Genomic DNA, 23378 nt, shown 5'->3' with positions numbered 1-23378 from the left:
TCAGGGTTATTATTATTCATTGTTTAGCCTAGTGATAGTTGTCTGGCCCTTGTGGACTGTACTTGAAGCATTTCCTCAAGCATCTGCATCTGCCTCTGAGAAGTTGTCCTGGCATTTCTCCTGCTCATATGAGCTTGCTTAGGTTATCTCCCTTCAATCCCCAATTCATTTTGCTTTGTATTTTGGCTACTTATTGCCTTGATATTTTTAGATGTAGTCACCTGGCATGGCACTTTTTGCCTTGTTTCTAACTTAGCATCCCTTTATTATACTATCAGTTTTGGTCAGGAGTATGTGATCTGGAGGCACATGATCTTGGTTCAAGGACTGGCTCTGCTCCTCGTGACTTTAAACAGGTGCCTTGATCCCTCTCAATTACTGGTTTTCTCATTCATAAAATGGTAATAGTAATAATACCTTATAACATTGTTTTGAGACATAAATAAGTATAAAAACATTTAACAAGAGACTGGCACATTGTAAGTGTTCAGTGCGACATAATTTACTGTTGTGTTCTAGTTATTGTTTTAGGTCAGTGGTTTTCAAACTTTTAAATCTCAGGATCCATTTATATTCTTCAACATTGAGAATCCTAAGGTGCATTTGTTATGTGGGTTATATGTGTTGCTATTTACTGAATTTGAAACTAAAATTGAGAAGTTTTAAAAAATTATCAATTAAAAAATAATTACATGTTAACATAGATAACACATTTTATGAAAAATACTATATTTTTAAATGTAGTAAGAAGAGCCATTCTTTTACATTTTTATAAACTCTTTAATGTCTGGCTCAGGAGAGAGCTAGATTCTCTGTTTGCAGTCATTTTTTGAAATATATTGTTTTGTTTGGGATACATGAAGAAAATCTGGCCTTATACAGATATATAGTTGGAAAAAAGGGCAGTGTTTTAATAATCTTTTCAAATAGTTATGGATATCTGTCTTGACACTAACACTTGACAAGTGGTAGTTTCTTAAAGGTCAGTTGCAACGTAGACTTTGAAACCATATCAATGACATTTTTACTCTAGTACGTTATAATCTACTGTTCTATCTTGTATTTGACTGGATCTTTTGCCCACACATGATACTGTGTTATCATACATTCATCATTTCAAAAATATTAGTTCATTGATTTATGTAAATCTTGTGAATGTTAACACGTTTCATCATGCAATACATCTTAAATCATCTTCTTTAATATAACCATCGATCTCATGGGAAAAGTCTTTAAATATTAACAAACTGTCAAACTCATGGTGGTGGATACAAGTTTCCTTGAATTCTTATTTTCACTTGAAAGCTTGAATTTTTGTGACTGACAGTAAATACTGTTAGTTATTTTTGTTGGAGTCGCAAGCTCACTTTGCTTATTCTTGAGAAAATATCTATTAAATACCCAAGTCTGATTAATCATAGTTTCTGAGTCCTTCTTTCAAGTGAAATGGCTACTATGAAGATGGAGCTAGTTCAGCTTGCAACCCCAATGACCTCAGATGTGCTTTTCTTCAAGACAACCATCATACTTGGTATATGCAACAACACATGGTGCTTTATGCACACTTCACACTTTTTTAACAGAATGACCAAAAGAAGTGTACTCAAGGATCAAGATTTAATGAAACCAATACTTTAAAACTGCTTCATCAAGGGCATTCTTAGGTTAAACGATTTTTCTTTTTACTATGAGTGTGTACTGGTGAAGTACAGTGACAGCCTAGTTGCCGCAGCTTTGTTTTACCCAGCATAGCTTTTGTACCACCAGTACAAATGTCAATGTAGTGAAAAAGGCAAAATCCTTCTTAGGATTACTATTAAAATAGTTTGGGTTTTGTGGACCTCTCCTGAAAGGGTCTTAGTGACCCACAAGTGTTTACAGACCACACTGAGAATTACCGTTCTAGGCAGTAAGAACACAGCAGTGTGAACAACAGATGACAAAAATATCCTGCCCTCATCGAGCTTACCTTGTGGTGTAGAGAGACAAACAACAATATAAAATTGATAAAATATATAGCATTTTAGATAGCAATAAGTACTAAGTAGAAAAAAAAAAAGAATATGAAGTGCCAGGGGGTTTTGAACTTTTTAAATGACAGGGAAGGCTTCACTAAGTCAAGAACTGAAGTTGGTGACGGAACAAACTATAGAGACACCTGGGCAGGAACATTCCAGACCGAAGAAACAGCTAGGTGGAAGTGTGTCTTATATGTCTGATGAATGGCAGAGGAATAAAGAGCCTGGAGAAGAGTGAGTGAGAGGAAGTGAAGCAGATGAACTTGGGGGCTTAGTGGGGACAGATCACCCAGGGTCTTGTAGGTCAGTGTTTCTGAAAAATCGGTGTGCACACACATCACTTGGTCTTGTGAAAATGCAGATTCTGATTTGTAGTTGGGAGTTGGGTTCTGTATTTCTGCATTTCCAAGTTACAAGACGATGGCACTGTTGTGGTCCTCTTTAAATAGCAGTCTTTATAGGCAGTTGTAAAGAGTTTGGCTTTTATTCTGAGTGACACAGGAAGTCATTGGAGAGAGCGCAGCAGAAGAGCGGCATGTTCTGACTTATGTTTTAACATGATCAGCTATAAATATTAATAACAGTAGCAGGCCTGTAATCCCTTATCCACAACCCTTGGGACCAGATTTGTGCTGGAATGCAGGATTTTTCAGACTTCAGAAAGGTAGTACATTTCACATATGTATAATATATTTTATAACAGTCGCAACAGTGTCTGAGGCATTACTCTGTAATCACACATTAGTATTTCTGCAATGAAATAAGTGAATAGTCACACTCAACGGGATAAATAAAGACTAAATATTCTCACATTGACCAGGTAAGGTTTTTGGCACCAAATGAGTTATAGTTATTAAAATACTTTGACGTTCAGGTCAGACCAGGCTTTGCTGCCAAATGCGTTATAAAAATACTTTCACTTTTTAAGGCATTTGGATTTTATAATTGAGAAAATACGGACCTTTGTTGGTATTATACTTGTTAGTTACTCATATCCCTACACTGCTGGAACTTCTTTAAGACAACCAGTCCATTACACGTTCATTTTAGGCCTTGTTGTATGCAAGTGTCAGCAAGAAACATTACAGCCTTTCATGTTCTGGTTCTGCTCTCAGGAAGAAAAACAAGTACCTATCAATTTGAAACACAGGTTCTCATTTATAAAGAGTTTTTACCCCTTGGCAACTTATTCTGTTGTGTATGCCATAAAAGCGTAGTTAATTAAAAGATGCCAAGCATTTTACTATACTTTAGGATAGTTAACGTGCTTTAGAATTATCCAACTCTGCTCATTTGTGGTTGCCACAGTATTACTTCCATGTCTGACTTTGCTTTCTTCCTTACAGCTGTGAGCTGCCTTATTCCACATTTGGCTCTACAATTTATAATCTAAGGCAAACCTCTCTGTGTTCCTCAGAATCCACTTTTTTTTTTCCTTGGTGACTGAGTGGTTTTCCCAGAGGTATCCAGTTTAAAAGAAATGCATTTGGAAATGATCAAAATAAGATGAGAAATGTTGTGATCTTTTCCCATCTCATTTACCTGTGATGTGAGTATTAGTAATAGGCCTTATCTCTTTTTTCCCAGTAGTTTCATTTAAGTGTTAGTTTATCTTACTTTCTGAGCAGCTGTCCTTTTGATAAAGCTTGAAAACATGGATGTAAGGAAGACTTTGAAGGGTTGCTGTTTTAATGCCTGCTGGCAAAATGACATATTGACTCTCATCGTTGGAAAATGCTATGAATCCGCATTACAGAATAATGCACATTCTAATAAACACATTACTTTAAATACTCCCAGGCTAGGGAATATGATGATTGATTCCTGTTCCTAGGGCAAGAATCCAAGTAGGTCAGTGCTACAAAACTATGTTGGAGTATGGGGAAAGCATGGGTTAGGAATAATTTGTGCCAAAGAATGAATAATAGCAAGGAGAAAAACATCGTTTGCAATTTTTCTTTTAAGAAAAGGTTGAGGAGGTTATATACTGGGTCTGCTGAAGGAGGTGAGGGTTATCTGAGACCACTGAATTATAGTTGGAAAGGTAACTGACAAGGAAAATCTCCACTAAAATTTTCCAGAACTTGTACTTATAAAAAGTAAAAATTCTGCAAAGAATGTTCATATGGTTACATTTTTTAATATCTGGAACTTCAAGTGTTATAAATGGTTAAAAGTCTAAGTTGTTGAATTGGAAAAAATTGAAACATTGGAACATGAATATTGGAAAAAATGTTCATCAAGCATATATTATTTTATTGTAGTAAAACATATATAACATGTAGTATATTCTTTTTTTTTTTTTTTTTTTTTTGAGATGGAGTCTCACTCCGTCGCCCAGGCTGGAGTGCAGTGGCCGGATCTCAGCTCACTGCAAGCTCCACCTCCCGGGTTTACATCATTCTCCTGCCTCAGCCTCCCGAGTAGCTGGGACTACAGGCGCCCGCCACCGCACCCAGCTAGTTTTTGTGTTTTTTTTGTATTTTTTTTTTAGTAGAGACGGGGTTTCACCGTGTTAGCCAGGATGGTCTCGATCTCCTGATAGTATATTCTTTTAAGGATGAATTATAAAGACTTCATAAACATATTGCATTTTAATTTAATTTAATTTAATTTAATTTTTGAGACAGGATCTCACTGTGTTGCCCAGGCTAGAGTGCAATGATGTCATCTCGGCTCACTGCAGTCTCGACCCTCCTAGCTCAAGCAGTCCTCCCTGCATGCCACTCCTGGCCCCTACCCCAGTAGCTGGGACTACAGATGCATGCCACTACACCTGATTAATTTTTGTATTTTTTGTAGAGACAGGGTTTCGCCACATTGCCCAGGCTGGTCTTGAACTCCTGAGCTCGAGTGATCCCCCGCCTTGCCTTCCCAAAGTGCTGGGATTACAGGTGTGAGTCCCTGCACCCAGCCGCATTTTAATTTTAGACGTGAGATGCCGAGAAGTAGAAGGATCTACTTTATTTTCGTTGTTGAGTTTTGCATATTCTATTTTCTGGGGCAGAGGGTTTTAGGAAATGTATTATATTATTAAAGGTGAATTTTTGAAATGTACCCAGCAAAATCCAAATGGGAGCCAGTTGGGAATGTTGAGATGTCATTGAGAGGATTGACAGGAATTAAACATCATCTTGGAGTTCCCTTTTGGAAAACCTGTACGTAAACAGGCCTGTCTGAGGACTTTCTGTAATTATGCCGACATGTTAGGAGAAACATTATCAGAAGTTCTCTTCTTCTCACCTCAGATTTGACTTGTCCAGAAGACTAATTAGTAGGTTGGAGAGTGACACTCTTTACCTTTGGATTGAGTTAAGCGACCCATTTCCTGTGTATAACTTTTCATTTTCAAGAGTATAGTGAAAGATTTGAGTAAGCAGAAGGACTTTGTGTAATCTGTTTGCTAGGTCTGCCAAGCTGGTTAGAGGAAACTGCTTAGGTCTTTTATTGAAGACCAAGCTTTAAATAGGAGAGGTTTCCAAGTTTGCTTCACATTTCATTTAGGAGGCTTTGTTTGCCCAGGCTGTGGGTCCATGGTGAAGAATTGAGCACTGCACTTGCGAAATATTTGTTTCTGGGGATCTTTGATGAAGTTACATGTGAGCACTGTAGTTGCACAGTTTCAGAAGTTTTATTTTTTTTTCTTAGTATTAACAGTTCTGGGTCACTATTCTCTGAAGAATTAAAAATAATTGTCTTTGGTTTTAAAAATAGTTTATTTCCATCAGAGTTGAATCATGACACATCAGTTTTCAACTTGGAACAATTTTAAATGACTTTGTTGTTTCTAACGGTGAATTTAACTGACCTGATTTGGCCATGACTTTGCAGGGTGAATTTTAATTATCTTAGTTGTAATGCCTTCTTTCCACATTTTGAAGCATCTTCTAGGAAAGAAGTTTAGTCAGGATGTGAGATACCTAGAAACCTAGCAAGGCTCATTTTTGTTTCTAATTAGTTTAGAATCGTGTATGTTATTAGGAGCCTTTTCATTTTCACTGCAAATTTTTGTTTTCCGAGAAACTTCTTTTATTAAAGAGCTTGGATGTTTTCTTTGTGACTCTTTCACATATTACCTATAGTACTTGTTTGGTATTTACTGTTTATGCCCTTGTTCTTTTAAAAATCACTTTATAGTAAAATAACAATTTAAGCTTGTCATTATTTTGGTGTGTCTAAATATTGAACAGAAACAGAACAGCAACAGGTGGGGATTATTATTGCCTTACATTTTTGGATTAAAGCAGTACAGGAAATCTCACCAGTTGGTTGAAAGGCGACTCGTCATTTGAAGGGAAGAAATGGTCTTTTTTCTTGCCGATAAATGTCATTCTGGTTATACAATTCAAAATTGTTAATTTTCAAACCAAAGGCAATCTGAAACTAATATGCTTTAAAACCTAAATCACAATTTTTGAATGTTTATAGGTCATTTGTCTAAACCTCATTTAAAATGCAATATAGTCCTTTTTGAGAATTCATTATATTGTTTAAAAGTTGTAACAGCCTTTGGCTTGACCCTAAAACAGTAAACAGCTTAAATTTAACATTCTAGTCTGTTCCAGAATGAACTGTTTAACTTTAAAAGTAAAACGTTAAGCAGGTTTAAACTTCACCAGAGGAATATTATTCTAAACCAAAGAATGCATAAGATACAGATTATATAATGATACAAAAAGAATATATAATAAAAAGAAATAATTTTTGTTTTCAGAGGTCATTTTTAACAACTTCTATAGATGTAGTGGATGTAAATAGGATCTAATTGGAGAGAACATGAAGATGTATTCAGTCATAAAATGTTATAAATTAATCCAAAAAATCAGCACATTAAGGTATTTATAAGTAAATTTAATCCTATCAGTCAGTAAATGAATACTTTTGAGTATCTCCTAAATAACCATAATGTTATAAATTATATCAAAGATGGATTTAACTAGGGACTTTTAAATCATTGCCTAAAGGCACAGATAAATATCCTGAAAGTTTTGTTATTTAAAGAAAAATGAATGTCCTGACAATACTAATATTTAGAGAAAAAGCAGCACAAACAAAAACGATTATGGCAACAATGAGTTTAATACTAAATCTTGCTTAAAATTTAAGTTTGAGCTTAAAACAGCAAGAAAAATTGGAATCACTTTTCATAAACATGATAGAATATGTAAAAATATGTTTACGTAAAGTTTTCTTGACTTGCAATTCTAGCAGTTAACCAAAAATGAAAGAAAATTTAATTAAGAAACTGTTTTTCATTTCCTATAACGAATACTTGACATTCAGTAAATTCCATTAGAACCGGCAGAACAGGTAAAATGAAGACCTCCACAGGGATTCTGAGGGGAAATTCAAAGACTTTAGAAGAATATGGTGCTTTATTATGGATAAGTTTGCCACAAAGCTATAGTTGATTGCTAAGCCTCTCAGACTGGGATTTCTCTGGTAGTACATGCAGTTCAAGGACCCACCTAAAACAGTTAGAGCCTCCTGTGGAGTTTATTAAAGAGGACTTTTCTCTGTCTGATTCAGTTTCCATGTTTTCTTCATCTTATAGATAGTTTACTTGCACTTTTTTGTTTTTAATAGTTCTCTCAGCACAAATGTAATATATTCGTTGTATAATAGAGAGGCCTTTCTCCTCCTGGTTCTGGGAGAGAATAACACCCTAAGACCATAGAGCATCTATTACATGTAGTAAGGTGACCTCTCTCCTGTCTTCCACAAGGAGTTTGTTATCTCCCATACTTGGGAGAACTAGGAAAACAGTCACTTGAAACATTATCCAGGCTTGCTTTAGAAGAGGGGAAAGGCTGATCTAGAGATGACTGTTACCCTTCTAGTGTGTGTCTTTCTAGTTCTTTCATCCTCTCTCTTCCCTCTATGTACACATGCAGAAATATCTTTTCTTTCATTTATAAAAAAAATGAAAAAATTCACTGATGAGGTTGTACTGTACATATGAATTAACTTAGGCTTATTTTGATCTCATCTTTTTCTTTCGTTTTCATGAATTTGTTTATGTTTTTACATCAAGTCTCGAGGAGAATGTCTCGCACAGAACCTAGCTTAGACATGAAGCTGTCTCTCCCCTTTCCCAGGCCTTGCTGCCACCTGCGATTTTCAGTTCATTACTTTGTGCTCTTGTGAGTCTGCTCCATGAGTTGTGCTTGTTGTCTTCTGCCTTTGGCTTTCCTGCTGCCTGACTTGCTTTCTCCAACTCTTGAGAAGTGAGCTGGACCTGACTATAGCATTCTTCTATCCTCAAATAACAGTATTTAATTGGAAGAACGTACAAAGCAGAGAAAACCTTGCAGTGCGTTATTTATGGATGCCTCCTGACAACTCAGCCCAGGTTCCCTGCAGGGCCTAAGTCACAAACTTTCTTCAGTATATCTTTATTTCAGCCACTCTGCATTGTTTACAGTTCCTCAAACGTATACTGAACTTTCTTGTTTCTGCCCTCTTATTCATGCATTCTCCTCTGTTTAGTGTCCTTCTGCCTTTTCTCAGCCCCTTTATTTTAAAAACTGTCTATCTTTTAAGGGCCTTGTCAGGTAATACCTCTTCTGGTATGTGTTTCTTGACACTCTGGGCAAAAGTGATTCCTTCTTTCCTTCCATTCGTTCATCAATTCAGCAAATAGTGTAGACCTATTCTTGCCAGTCATTTAGACAAGACAATGGTTTGTAAAACTTCTGTTGCTCTTACTTTATTACCTTGTTTGTAAATAATATCCATCATATTTTTGTTACTGCCATTGAAGGCACAAATTGTATCTGGACCCACCTCGTAACTGACACCCTCACCCATAGAAGGTGTTTCATGTGTAATTACTGAATGAGTGAAACTTTGATTGTTTTAACATTTCTGTATGCCACCATAACTGATATTTTTATAAAGTTATCTTTTATATTAGGTATGAAAAGTATTACTGACACTTCATGGCAATGGAGAAAACCTTTTAATAGATTTTATGGGTATATACTTAATTTAAATAGTCATACATATCATGATAAGGATATAAGTATATAATAATTATTATTATTTTTTGAGACAGAGTCTCACTCTGTTGCCCAGGCTGGAGTACAGTGACACAATCTTGGCTTACTGCAACCTCTGCCTCCCTGGTTCAAGCAATTCTCCTGCCTCAGCCTCCTGAGTAGCTGGGATTACAGGCGTATCCCACCATGCCTGGCTAATTTTTGTGTTTTTAGTAGAGACAGAGTTTCACCCTGTTGGCTACGCTGGTCTCGAACTCCTGACCTCAGGTGATCTGCCCCCCTGGGCCTCCCAAAGAGCTGGGATTATAGGCATGAGCCACCATGCCCAGCCATACCATGATAAAGATATTTTAAGCAGCTGTTCCTGAGTCATAGGTTATCTGCTTCTCATTCTCAGTCATATTCTACTGGAGTTTGACATGTTCGTATGATGGGTCTGGGCAGATTTTGTGACAGAATCAAAAAGAGGTGTTGTGGGCTCTTGAGACCTTCAGCTGAAGGCGATCACAAACATTTTCGGAGTATTAGCCCTGGATAACTTTGAACAAGCTGCTGTTTTCTGCCAAAAGAACACATGATTTTCTCTCTTTTCTCTTCCTAATTTTTGTATTTCTTCTATTAGATGAAATATTTGTTTGTTTTTGAGACGGAGTCTCGGTCTTTTGCCCAGGCTGGAATGCAGTGGTGTGATTTTGGCTCACTGCAACCTCTGCCTCCCAGGTTCAATCAATTCTCCTGCCTCAGCCTCCTGAGTAACTGGGATTACAGGCATGTGCTACTATGCCCAGCTAATTTTTGTATTTTTAGTAGAGACGGGGTTTCACCATGTTGGTCAGTCTGGTCTCGAACTCCTGACCTTGTGATCCATCTGCCTTGACCTCCCAAAGTGCTGTGATTGGTGAACCACTGTGCCTGGCCTTAGATGAAATGTTTACTACCTCTACTTTATCCCGTATCTTAGATATGCCAAGGAAATTATGGTTTAAAATATTCATTTTCAAAGCATGGTCCAGGGACTCCTGAGGGAGTTTTTACAAAGTTAAGACTATTTTTGTAATAATACTGAGACATTATTTTCATCACTCTCATTCTGTTGCAAGTATCTAATTGAATCTTCTAGAAGCTACATGGCATGTGGTATAACAACAGATGTAGATATGAGAATCCAGCTGTCTTATATTAGGCTAGACATTAAAGAGATTTGCAAAATGTAAAACCATTTTTTGTTCTGAAAAATAGTTATTTTTCATAAAAATGTTAAGATGTAATAGGCTTATTATTTTTAAATGAATTAACAAAAAATATGATTCAAGTTTCTGCCTGCCTGCCTCCCTCCCTCCCTCTGTTCCTTCCCTCCCTCCCTCACTTCTTCCCTCCCTCCCTTCTCTCCCTCCCTTCCCTCCCTCCCTTCGCTTCCTCCCTTCCTTCCCTCCCTCTGTCACTGTCACCCAGACTAGTGTGCAGTGGCACAAACACAGCTCACTGCAGCCTCCAGTGCCTGGGCTCAAGTGATCCTTCCACCCCAGTTTCCCATGTAGCTGGGACTACAGTCATGCACCACCTAATTTTTTTTTTCTTTTTGTCTTTTTTGTAGAGACAAGGTCTCACTTGTTGCCCAGCCTGGTCTCGAACTCCTGTACTCAAGTGATCCTCCTGCCTCAGCCTCCCAAAGTGCTGACATTACAGGCATGAGCCACTGTGCCCAGCTGTGTTTTTGTTTTTATTTTTATTTTTTTTGAGACGAAGTCACGCTCTGTCACCTAGGCCAGAGTGCAGTGGCACGATCTCGGCTCACTGCAACCTCTGCCTCCTGGGTTCAAGTGATTCTCCTACCTCAGCCTCCCGAGTAGCTGGGACTACAGTTGCGCACCACCACACCAGGCTGATTTTTCTATTTTTAGTAGAAATGGGGTTTCACCATATTGACCAGGTTGGTCTCGAACCCCTGACCTTGTGATCCACCTTGGCCTCCCAAAGTGCTAGGATTACAGGCATGAGCCACCTCGCCCGGCCCCAGCCGTATTTTAATTTCCAATGTGGCTAATATCAATAAATATTAAAAACTCTTTAGAATCCAGATTTCTGAGACCCAAAAGATCGACAGCCACTGGTTTATAAGTTTTTAAATATTTAAGATAACAGAGAATAGACTTTCTAATAGATTAAAAGGTAAAGTCCTTTTCATGTAGTCCAGGTATCTTCAAACTGGAATACTTAATCATACTTAATCATAATTGATTAAGCCGGTTTTCAGTTGTTGGACGTTTAGGTTGAGTACAGTATTTTAGTCTTTAAAAGTAATATTGTGGTGATATTCTTCTGTATTAATATTTTTCTAACATCCTTAATTGTTTACAGTGAATTTCTAAAAATAGAACTGCTGGGTCAAGAGGTATGCAGAAGGAACTGGCATGACGTGTTACATAAATTCAGGGGCCAAATGTACTCTCATATTTTTTTCTATTAATCAGCAGGAAATTTAGTATCTTCTTTTTTAGACATTCTCCACCTCCAAGTTTGAGCCCCAGGAGGCTTTCCCAGTCCAAGAGTTGTCTCATCTGCCTCCAAATGCCAGAAGGAGAACTGACTACACTATTGCTCTTCCTTTCCATCATCATTTTCTGTCAGCATTTAAGACCAGCCCCACACTGTTGAACAATAGTTGCTTGAACTGCCACTAGGATCCCGTTTCTAGTCAGACCATGGCCCAGGTCACAGCCGTCACCCCAGTTAAAGGTCAAGATTGCAGTTTTTTAAAAGTTCATTTTCTTTTACTCAAGGATTTAGTGTACCAGGGAGGCTGAGGTCAGAGACACTTCCAGCATCCACCTTAGGCTGTGCCAGAGTCTGTCCTCCCTGATAAACACAGAAGCTTTTTGTGTGACCTTAGATCACCAGTTTCAGTTATTCCTTCTTCAAGGCCATTTTATTTCAGGAATGTCTCTGCCTCTTCTTGCCAGTGGGACTTGGCTTGAGCTAGGCGTGTCTTCTGTGACAGAACTCTTTAATTTTTGAATCTCAGGAATGAAAGATTGGGGTAATGTTTCTTCCTTTCCAGGTAGATTTAGGGTCCTGGAAAATTGGTCTTCCTGCCTTTAGCAACTAATTCTGCATATCAAGAGATTGAGGCACTTTTTCCTAAGCCATTCAACTTTCCCCTCCCAGTGTCCCCTCCTCCTCTGAGTCCTAAGGACAGTGGCACCTACCCACTGGTCAACTAAAGGAACATTCAAGCCATTTTTCTCTCAGCAAAAGGATCCACACCAGTGATCTAAGGTCTCTACACATAAACATAAGAAAGGCTGAAATAATTTTTAAGTGTTCTCCTTCAAAGAACATCTCATCTAATCTCTGCCGTAACAGATACCTGTTACACAGTTAAGCTTATGGTATATATAGCTAATTGCTCTGCAAAGAGACTATGCCAGTTTACACTTCCACCAGCAAAAAATAGGAAAATATATTTAAAACCTAAACAGTGCTCTTAAATGTCATTAATTAGAATTGTTTTAATATTAAAAGAAACTCAAACTTTTCGCCTAATATTTCTTATTTTTTTTGACAAATACTAAATTTGTTTGGCCATGATTGTGATCTGTAGCATCTTGAATACTGTCTTTTATAACAGAGCAGGTGTACATGGAAGACCAAAATAGTAAGAAGGGCTGAAATCATTAACAGTGGCTTGAGGCTAATATGGTAATATTGTGTTTTCAGAATCACTTTTGGTGAAGGCAGGAGAGGGTACTCATTTACTGAAGGGTCTCCTAAGTACAAGGTGCTTTTTAGATGATACCTAATTTAATTCTCAACAACAAACCTATGTTGTTACTATTCCCATTTTAGATGATATTGTTATTCCATTTTTATAAATAAATAGATTAAGATGCAGAGAGGTAGTAAATTTTCTAAAGTCACAGAGCAAGTAAAGGTTGATATTCCCTAAGAAAACCCCACCTAGCACTAAGTACACAGTTCTCAGAGTAAGGACTGTGAGAATTAGCCTTTCTCTCTCACCTTCTCCAAAGTCAGAATGACCTCCGGGAGGCCTTCACCGCTCATAGGTGCAGCTTTGCACAAGGTCTGTGAGGCGTTAGGGCCAACTACAAAGTCTCCAAGACTTCCCTCACTTTTGACACCAACTGCAAATTGGGTGGGGGGAGTTCCCCAACCACCTTTCACGGACTAAAATTCACTAGAAGGACTCAGCGGAACTCACTAAACATTACTTACAGTCATGGTTATTGCCGGGAAAGGATACATATTAAAATCAGCCAGGGGAAGATGCGCATAGGACAGGGTCCAGGAGAAATGCAAAACGCAGAGCTTCCATTGCCCTCTCTATTTGGAGTCAGGACACATGTCCTCCCTCCCTCCCTCCCTCCCTTCTCTCCTCCTGTCCTTCCTTCTTACTTCCTCCCTTCCTTCCCTTTCGTTCCTTCCTTGGTGCCCAGGCGGGTCTTAAACTCCTGGGCTCAAGCAGTCCTCCTGCCTCAGCCTCCAGAGTAGCTGGGATTACAGTTATGTCCCTGGCTCCTTCTTGCATTTATGTGTGATGATCCACGTGGGATATTTCCTACCAGAGAAGTTCTCCCGGCCTCGGTGTTCAGAACTTTCATTGGGGCTTTATTGCATAAGCATGGTTGATTGTCCATATGGTTCCTTAACTGATACCAGTGACCGAAAGCCCCAAGTTACTCTCTGGCTAGCCCCAGGCAAACAAAAATTATCTCCAGGAGTTGAAGGCAAAGTCTAGACCTCTTCTGAGACAAGATTAAATTATTTACTACATAGGGTCCAAGGCTGGTTGAGTATCTCCTCCCTTCCTAGTCCCCCATAGTGGTGGATCAGGAGGTGCCTGGTCACTACCTCTTATGGTTTGGAGCCCCACAAGGAAGTGGAGACACGCATAGGGTATGGGTGTCCTGTTATAAACTGGAAACTCACTACATGTCATACTCCTTAGGATTGAATAATAACAGCAAAATATCAAGGAGATAATAACATGACTTGAATACTTACAGGCAAATTTTTTCTGGTATTAAAACTACAATTGAATTAATTATGGTTTACTTATTAAGACAAACTTCAATATAATTAACCCCCAACACACACACACACACACGTATGCACACACCTTCTAGCACAGGAAAGATGTATGTATCATCACTGCATTAAGGTTGTGTTTCATTCTAACTTTTTATCATCACTGGATAAGTTCACCTGAGCAAGCTGTTTTCCTAAATAATTGCTTATTATTTATTTATTATTCATGGATTCCGTAGTTGCAAGTTTGCCCCCTTTCTAACATTTATTTGTAACCCTAAAATAAATCATTGTGGTATTTTTGTGGTCACTTGCAAATAATCACAGAGCAGCAAAAAATTTGAGTCATATGACCTGCCTGTTCCCGGCTGTGGCCAAGCAAGGCAGTGCTCCGCCTTGTTTCAGCTCTCATGCTGTAAACAAGTCCTCTTTTCATGGTCTTTTCAGGGCCACACCTTTTTACATTTTTGTGGGGATTTTGTTGTTGTTGTTAGTGATTTTGCCATTTAAAATGGTCCCCAAGCCTCGTGCTGAAGTGCTGTCTAGACAGTGTTCCTAAGAGTTAGAAGGCTGTGATATATCTTTTGGAGAATATGCATATGTTAGATAAGCTTCATACAGGCATGGTTATAGTGCTGTTGATGTGAGTTCAGTGTTAATGAATCAACGGTATATACTAAATAAGGTATCTTTAAAGAGATACACATACAACACAAGTTTATGTATTTAATGGTTGATGAAAATGTTGTGACCAGAGGCACCAAGGAACCTAACCCTGTGTTGCCCCTAGGAGCAGTGGTTCAGTATATGCTGCTAAATTCAGTGTTTGAGGTAACTTCATAGTATATAATTACTGTGAATAATGAGAAATGACTGTATTTGCTGCATTATTTCTTTCATTATTCATTTTATTCATTTATTCATGTAATCTGTTATTCTTTTTTTTTTTTTTTTTTGAGATGGAGTCTTGCTCTGTCACCCAGGCTAGAGAGCAGTGGTGTGATCTTGGTTCACTGCAGCCTCTGCCCACTGGGTTCAAGCAGTTCTCCCTGCCTCAGCCTCCTGAGTAGCTGGGGTACAGGTACCCACCACCTAATGTTTGTAATGTTTGTAGTTTTAGTAGAGATGGGGTTTCATCATGTTGGCCAGACTGGTCTTGAGCTCCTTACCTCAGGTGACCAGCCCACCTTGGCCTCACAAAGTTCTGGGATTACAGGTGTGAGCCACCGTACCCAGCCTGTTATTCATTCTTCAAGCAGACATATTTGTGTGTATGTTTTGTTTTTTCATTTTATCATTTATTCCTTCTCTGATGCTCTTTCTTTCTTTATGTAGATTTGAGTTTCTGACTTACATCCTTTTCCCCCTCTTTTTGAAGAATTTCTTCTAACATTTATTTTTTGCCAGGTTTGTTGTGATGAGTTCTCTCATTTGTTGTTTGTCTGAGAAAGTCTTTATCTTTCCTTCTCATTTGAAGGATAATTCTAGTGGATATAAAATTTGGAGCTGTTATTTTTTTCTTTCTTCAACATTTCGGATATTTTACTCCTCTCTCTTAATGCTTTTATGGTTTCTAATGAGAAGTCTGCTTGTAATTCTTACCATTATTCTTCAATGGAAAAGTTATTTTTCTTCTTGCTTCTTTCAAGATTTCCTCTTTGTCTTTAAGTTTTCCTCAATTTTTTTTTTTTAATTTTCAGCTTTTATTTATATATGGGGGTTCATGTGCAGATTTGTTACATGAGAATATTGCATGATGCTGAGGTTTGGAGTACAGGTCCTGTCACCCTGGCAGTGAGCATAGTGCTTAATAGGTAGTTTAACTCACCCCTCTCCTCACCTTCTGGTAGTCCATAGTAGACATTGTGTCATATTTATATCCTTATGTGCTCAATACTTAGCTCCACTTATAAGTGAGAAGATATGGTATTTGGTTTTCTGTTCCTGTGTTAGTTTGTTTAGGACAATGTCCTCCAGCTGCCTCCATATTTTTGCAAAGGCATAATTTCATTCTTTTTTTATAGCTGTTTAGTATTTCATGGTGTGTACATACCACATTTTCTTTATTTTTCGTTTGTTTTTCAATTTATTTATTTCAATAGGTTTTTGGGTGGTGTTTGGTTACATGAATAAGTTCTTTAGTGGTAATTTCTGAGAGTTTGGTGCACCTATCACCTGAGCAGTGTATACCGTACCCAATGTGTAGTCTTTTATTCCTCTCCCCGCCCATCCTTTCCTCTCACTTCCCAAAGTCCATTGTATCATTCTTATGCCTTTGCATCCTCATAGCTTAACTCCCTCCTATAAGTGAGAACATACAATGTTTGGTTTTCCAATCCTGAGTTACTTCACTTAGAATAATGGTCTCCACTTCCATCCAGGTTGCTGCAAATGCCATTATTTCATTCTTTTTTATGGCTGAGTAGTATTCCATGGTGTGTATATATATGTCTGTCTCTCTCTATATGTAGATATATAGATATATATACCACATGTTCTTTATCCACTTGTTGATTGATGGGCATTTGGGCTGGTTCCGTATCTTTGCAATTGCGAATTGTGCTGCTATAAACATGCGTGTGCAAGTGTCTTTTTCATATAATGACTTCTTTTCTTCTAGGTAGATACCCAGGAGTGGAATTACTGGATCAAATGGTAGCTCTACTTTTAGTTCTTTAAGGAATCTCCACATGGTTTTCCATAGTGGTTGTACTAGCTTACATTCCCACCAACAGTGTAAAAGTGTTCCCTTTCACCACATCCACACCATCTATTATTTTTTGATTATGGCTATTCTTGTAGGAGTGAAGTGATACCATTTTGTGGTTTTAATTTGCATTTCCCTGGTAATTAGTGATGCTGAGCATTTTTTCACGTTGTTTGCATATCATCTTTTAAAAATTGTTTATTTGTGTCTTTAGCCCACTTTTTGATAGGATTGCTTGTTTTGTTCTTGCTGATTTGTTTGAGTTCCTTGTAGATTCTGGATATTAGTCCTTTGCTGGATGTATAGATTGTGAAGATTTCTCCTATTCTGTGGGTTGTCTGTTTGCTCTGCTGATTATTTCTTTTGCTATGAAGAAACTTTCATTTAATTAAATTCCATCTCTTTATCTTTGCTTTTGTTCTGTTTGCTTTTGGGTTCTTGGTCATGAAGTCTTTGCCTAAGCCAATATCTAGAAGGGGTTTTCCAATGTTATCTTCCAGAATTTTTATGGTTTCAGGTCTTAGATTTAAGTATTTGATCCATCTTGAGTTGGTTTTTGTATAGGGTGAGAAATGAGGGTCCAGTTTCATTCTTCTGTGTGTGGCTTGCCAATTATCCCAGCACCATTTGTTGAATAGGGTATCCTTTCCCTACTTAATGTTTTTGTTTGCTTTGTTGAAGATCAGTGGGCTGTAAGGATTTGGCTTTATTTCTGGATTCTCTATTCTGTTTCAGTGGTCTATATTCCTATTTTGATACCAGTACTATGCTGACTGTGGCCTTATAGTATAGTTTGAAGCTGGGTAATGTAATCCCTCCACATTTGTTCTTTTTGCATAGTCTTGCTATGGCTGTGCGGGCTCTCTTTTGGTTCTATATGATTTTTAGGACTGTGTTTTCTAGTTCTGTGAAGAATGATGGTGATATTTTGATGGGAGTTGCATTGAATTTGTAGATTATTTTTGGTAGTGTGGTCATTTTCACAATATTGATGCTACCCATCCATGAGCATGGGATGTGTTTCCATTTGTTTGTGTCATCTATGATTTCTTTCAGTAGTGTTTTGCAGTTTTCCTTGCAGAGGTCTTTCACCTTCTTGGTTATGTGTATTCCTAAGTTTTGTTTTTGTTTTTGTTTTGTTTGTTTGTTTGTTTTTTGCAGCTTTTGTATAAGAGATCGAGTTCTTGACCTGATTCTCAGCTTGGTCACAGTTGGTGTATAGCAGAGCTGCTGATTCGTGTACATTAACTTTGGAAACTTTGCTGAATTCATTTACCAGTTCTAGGAGCTTTTTGGATGAGTATTTAGGGTTTTCTAGGTGTGCGATAATGTCATCAGCAAGCAGCGACAGGTTGACTTCCTCCTTATCAATTTGGATGCTCATTGAAGCATCTTGAAGCAGACATATTTGAACACTCCTATGGGGTCCCAAGCAATTTCCACATGATTTAAAATTTCCATGTTATGTTAATATGCCCACTATTAGTAGTCTTGCTATAATCCTTTTTCTCAAAGTATTTGTGTGATTTTTGATAACACATTATAAACCAAGTGTGATATTGCAGTTTAAAGGTTGCAAATTGGAGGCTGAATGTCTTTCGTCTGTGACCATTTTACCTGAGCTACTTGTTTAGTTTTCTCAATAAACTTTCCAGGGATTTTTTTGCTTCCTTGAAGATGAAGATTTTAGGATCAGATTGCCTAATGGGTTCATGTTGGTTTCCAGCAGAGCCAGGTGATGTGGCTGGCCATATCTTTTTTTTTTTTTTTGAGACGGAATCTCACTCTGTCGCCTGGGCTGGAGTGCATTGGCCGGATCTCAGCTCACTGCAAGCTTCGCCTCCTGGGTTTACGCCATTCTCCTGCCTCAGCCTCCCGAGTAGCTGGGACTACAGGCGCCCGCCACCTCGACCGGCTAGCTTTTTGTATTTTTTAGTAGAGACGGGGTTTCACCGTGTTAGCCAGGATGGTCTCGATCTCCTGACTTCGTGATCCGCCCGTCTCGGCCTCCCAAAGTGCTGGGATTACAGGCTTGAGCCACCGCACCCGGCCCATATCTTTATACCAAAAAATGTTTCTGCAGTCTTGGCTATATAGTCTTGCAGGCAGAGCTTTTGGCTGGCAAAATTAGCCCCCAGCTATACTTTACTGATGAGAAGCCAGACCACACTGGCTCCTTCTCCTTTCTCTGATTACTTCACGTCCCTCATGTGTTTGTATTTTCATCTCTTTCCACTTCCTATTTATGCTGTCTCCTACATCTGCACTCAGGCAACGTGAGGGGAAATGGACTTGAAGAGCAGATGTTCACCTCATGTTCGTTGTCGTTCCCTAGATACGCTCTCTTCCATTGAAGTGTTTTTCATTTCCTGGTTTTGATTGTCCAGGATGTGTGAGGACTGAGATCTGAATCTTGCTGTTCTCTCTTCATGTTAGTAAAACCATGTACATTGGAATCCCCTAAATGTAATGGGGGAAAATAATAGAAATACTTAACTTTTGGGGTAATTAAAATTATTAATCTGGTAAATTTGACTGAAAAAGAAAAATTCAATAATTTTAGGGATCTTTCAGTGAAATAATCATTAACCCCAAAGAAACAAAGCCTTTATTGACTATTACTTCAGTGATAGTAAGAAATGAGTACTAGCAGTAAAAGTTAACCTTGATGTTTTATGTAATAAGCAGTTGAATAAATACAATAACTTTCTTTAAACATCTTTGGAAAATTTCTCCAACTAAGTAAGGACCAAGGCTAAAAAAAAACCCTTGAATGCCCCTTCATGCCTAGCACAATACCTAGAACAAATAGATCTCAAATATGTATTAAATGAGTTAATTATTAAAATGTCTCATTTAAAATTTAAATGTTCGGTAATGTTAATTTGATGTTTTTTCTTTCAGATACAGATGAATATAGACCTCCTGTTTGGAAATCTTACTGTAAGTCTACAAATAAATTTAATTGTGTGGGTTATAGTGCTTTATAAGTAATATAAAAATATGGGATTATTAGATAGAAATTCCATTTTGTATCCATTGTTGAAAAATTAATTTACAACAAGGTTTGGGAATAGCATAGAAGTAATTGTGGTTAAGTAAGTGTTTCCACAAAGTCTGTTCAGTGTATGGTTTTCTGTCTGGAATGCATTTCATCCCTCTGAGCTTGCATGAATTTCATGTAGTGAAACTTGAGACCACTTGTTAAGAGTGGTTAATAAAGCTAATACAAGGAGACACTGAGAATTCAAACAGTCTAATTATTTTCAGGTCCTGTTTCTTTATGTGAAGAAAGGAATATTTAAATGACAATAATTCAGGAGGCTATGTTGACAGAAAGAATAAGTGAAAAGAGGCAAAAAAAACCAAAAAACAAAAAAAAAGGTGATCTAACTTTTAAATAATTACTTTCCCAAAATATAAGGGAGATACTTGATTCCATGCTGCTCTTTAAACTGCGTTAGGATAAATATTTCTTTTTAAACGTCTAGGGTTTTAGTTCTTTGTTTTCATTTCCTTGTTTTCTAGAGAATATTATTTCATCAAGTAAAGGATATTTCAGATTTTAAGAGTTGAAATAGGGCTAATATAATCAAAATGGTTTTTTAAAATTTATGAATGCATTATTATGGAAAAGCACTATAAGTTCTTGTTTGTTTCTGTAGTTGAATTAGCAGCCTAAGAAACCTGTACTTTAATTATAGATTAACATCTTTGTAAATGTTGAGGTTTATTATAAATTTGATGTTTGTAGGTTGCTGAAATTTGCCGACTGAAGGAACAGCGATTCAGATTCTCATTGGTCTTATGTTCTCAGAAGAGATAATTTTGTTTTTAATAGATTGCCACTTTGGGCTAATTATAAGTAAAACATGAACAATCTTTAAAAATATTGCCATAGATGCTTTGCCCCAACGCTGATGGTGCCTTTTTCTTTTTCCCTTGGGAGTATAGTTATACGAATATGTAAAAATGACTAATGTTCTTTACCTCCTAAAGATTTTGTCTCGTAATCTCATTGGCTGGAAGCCTATTTAAAATTCTTCTCTGGCCGGGCGCTGTGGCTCATGCCTGTAATCCCAGCACTTTGGGAGGCTGAGGCAGGCGGATTGCCTGAGGTCAGGAGTTTGAGACCAGCCTGGCCAACATGGTGAAACCCAGCTCTACTAAAAATACAAAAATTAGCTGGGTGTGGTGGCACACACCTGTAGTCCCAACTACTTGGGAGGCTGAGGCAGGAGAATTGCATGAACCAGGGAGGCAGAGGTTGCAGTGAGCCAAGATCATGCCACTGCACTCCAGCCTGGGCTACAGAGTGAGACTCCATCTCAAAACAACAACAACAACAAAACAACAACAACAACAACAAAAACTTCTCTGCATTTTCTGGTTTTCAGTTTATCTTTATTCTCTGACTCTGACTTGCACCCTGCACATTTTTAATGTAAGAACATTTATGAAGCCTCAGACTATTATTGAGTTTGTGGTGATCTTTTCCTCTGTGAAAAATATCAATTAGTAAATGTAGTATATGCAATTGGTATTTTTTGTAGCTTCACATATCTTGCATGTCTTGCAGTAGCTATCATTTGTTTTAAAAAATGGCATTTATGTAATCCCAGCACTTTGGGAGGCTGAGGCGAGTAGATCACCTGAGGTCAGGAGTTCGTGACCAGCCTAACATGGTGAAACCCGTCTCTACTAAATACCAAAAAATTAGCTGGGTGTGGTGGCGCATGCCTGTAATCCGAGCTACTTGGGAGGCTGAGACAGGAGAATCCCTTGTACTTGAGAGGCAGAGATTGCAGTGAGCCAAGATCGCACCATTGCACTCCAGCCTGGGCAACAAGAGCGAAGAGCAAAACTCTGTCTCAAAAAAAACCAAAAAACAAAAAAACACATTAAAAAAAAAAGAGATAGGCTATTACTTTGTCGCCCAGACTGGTGTTCAGTGGTGCAATCTTGGCATGCTACAGCCTTGACCCCCTGGGCTCAAGTGATCCTACCGCTTCAACCTCCTGAGTAGCTGTGACCACAGGTTGATTTTTAAAAATTTTATTTTGTAGACTACAAGGTCTCACTGTGTTGCCCAGGAAGGTCTCCAGCTCCTGACCTCAAGTGATCCTGCCTCCTTGGCCTCCCATGTGTTGGGATTATAGGTGTGAGCCACTGTGCCCAGCTGAATCTTTCTTTAATAAGACTATAATTCTGTTACTGAGTTTTATCATTTCTCTTAATGACTTCAGTGTCTGAACTCCCCATAATCATTTTAATAGTAGATATGTGTAGGAAATTATTAAAATAAATATTTTATCTTTTGACTGTCAAAGGAAAAAAAACTTCTGATTCAAGGAAATTTTATAATTAAACTATATTAAAAGCAAGTGGAAAAATCCTTTTTAGAAATTTTCTTATAAGATTATGATATTAATCTTCCAAGATTTGAGTATGTACAAATTTTAACAAATGAGGAAACATAAAAATTGCAGCCAGGCATGGTGACTCAGGCCTGTAATCCTAGTAGTCTGGGGAGACTGAGGTGGGAGGATCTCTTGAGCCCAAAAGTTTGAGGCCAACCTGGCCAATATACGGGGATCCCATCTCTACCAAAAAATAAGAAATAAAAACATTAGCTGGGCATGGTGTTGCCCTCCTGTGGTCCCAGCCGCTTGGGAGGTGGAGGTGGGAGGAACTGCTTCCAGGGTGGAGGTGGGAGGATTAGTTGGGCCCAAGGGGTGTGGAGGCTGCAGTGAGTTTTGATCAGGACTCTGAACTCCAGACCCTGTCTCATTCATTTATTCATTCATATTAAATAAATAAATGCATTCTAACGATGACTTTTTATGATCATATAGATGGTTATTGTGTTTGTCAAATTCCGATCTTAGAAAAAAATGTGATTAAGTTGAACTTTTTGTTTATATTATCTTTACCACTCAGGCAGTTTTACGGTTTTTACAACTAGCTCTAAATAATCTTCAGTAAGATGTTTATTAATTGTACCTTAAGGACTTCATCTTTTAGGAGTCTTTACATTTTAGTAGGAAAAATTTTAAAGACTGATAGGCCTGTAATACCCTGATGTCATCAATAGAGACTGGAATTTTAAATAACTGAGGTAGGAGGCATTGTTCAGTTTCCTTAATATTTGAGCCATGACAATCTTAGGCCAGATATATGTATACAGTTTAGAATTGATAATTGACAATATTTTCTACTAATACTCTTTGGGACCGACAAACTGTAATGCTTCAGCGTCTCCGTAATGTGACTTAAATTTAATTATTAAAAAATTCTTAAAATGGTAATGAAATAGACATGGGCTGAAATTTTAAAAATAATTAGGTATGTCAATTCATGTAAGGCGGTACACCCGTTGAAAGCTACTCAAGAAGTTCTAATTGTTCACTTCTATAATAGACCTATAAAAGTAAACAAGATGATTTAATTTAATGTCAAAAGTTGCTACATGTTAGTGTGTTTTGTTTTTCTATCTTTGGCGTGGTGGAATCTGAACAGCATTTCACAATTTGATTCTAGAAGAAACTTATTTTACCCATGCCTATCTTGTACTTCTTACTGTTAGTTCCACTGATCTTGTTAAAA

The 23378-nt window shown here is 37.8% G+C and overlaps 1 protein-coding gene across 3 annotated transcripts in view; it reads left to right on the top strand.

Annotated features, from left to right (window-relative positions):
• Positions 1-23378, top strand: part of CHN1 (chimerin 1) — a 200488-nt gene that overhangs the window by 30694 nt on the left and 146416 nt on the right. For all 3 annotated transcript variants that reach the window (XM_017946671.3, XM_021923729.2, XM_021923728.2), the window contains exon 2: positions 19677-19715. In XM_017946671.3, the coding sequence (XP_017802160.1) occupies positions 19677-19715 (39 nt within the window). The remainder of the gene's footprint in view (positions 1-19676; positions 19716-23378) is intronic.

The sequence above is a fragment of the Papio anubis genome, chromosome 10, assembly GCF_008728515.1.
Source record: "Papio anubis isolate 15944 chromosome 10, Panubis1.0, whole genome shotgun sequence".
NCBI lineage: Eukaryota > Metazoa > Chordata > Mammalia > Primates > Cercopithecidae > Papio > Papio anubis.
Note: the sequence above shows the minus strand (reverse complement) of the source record. Positions and strands in the feature narration are given on the sequence as shown.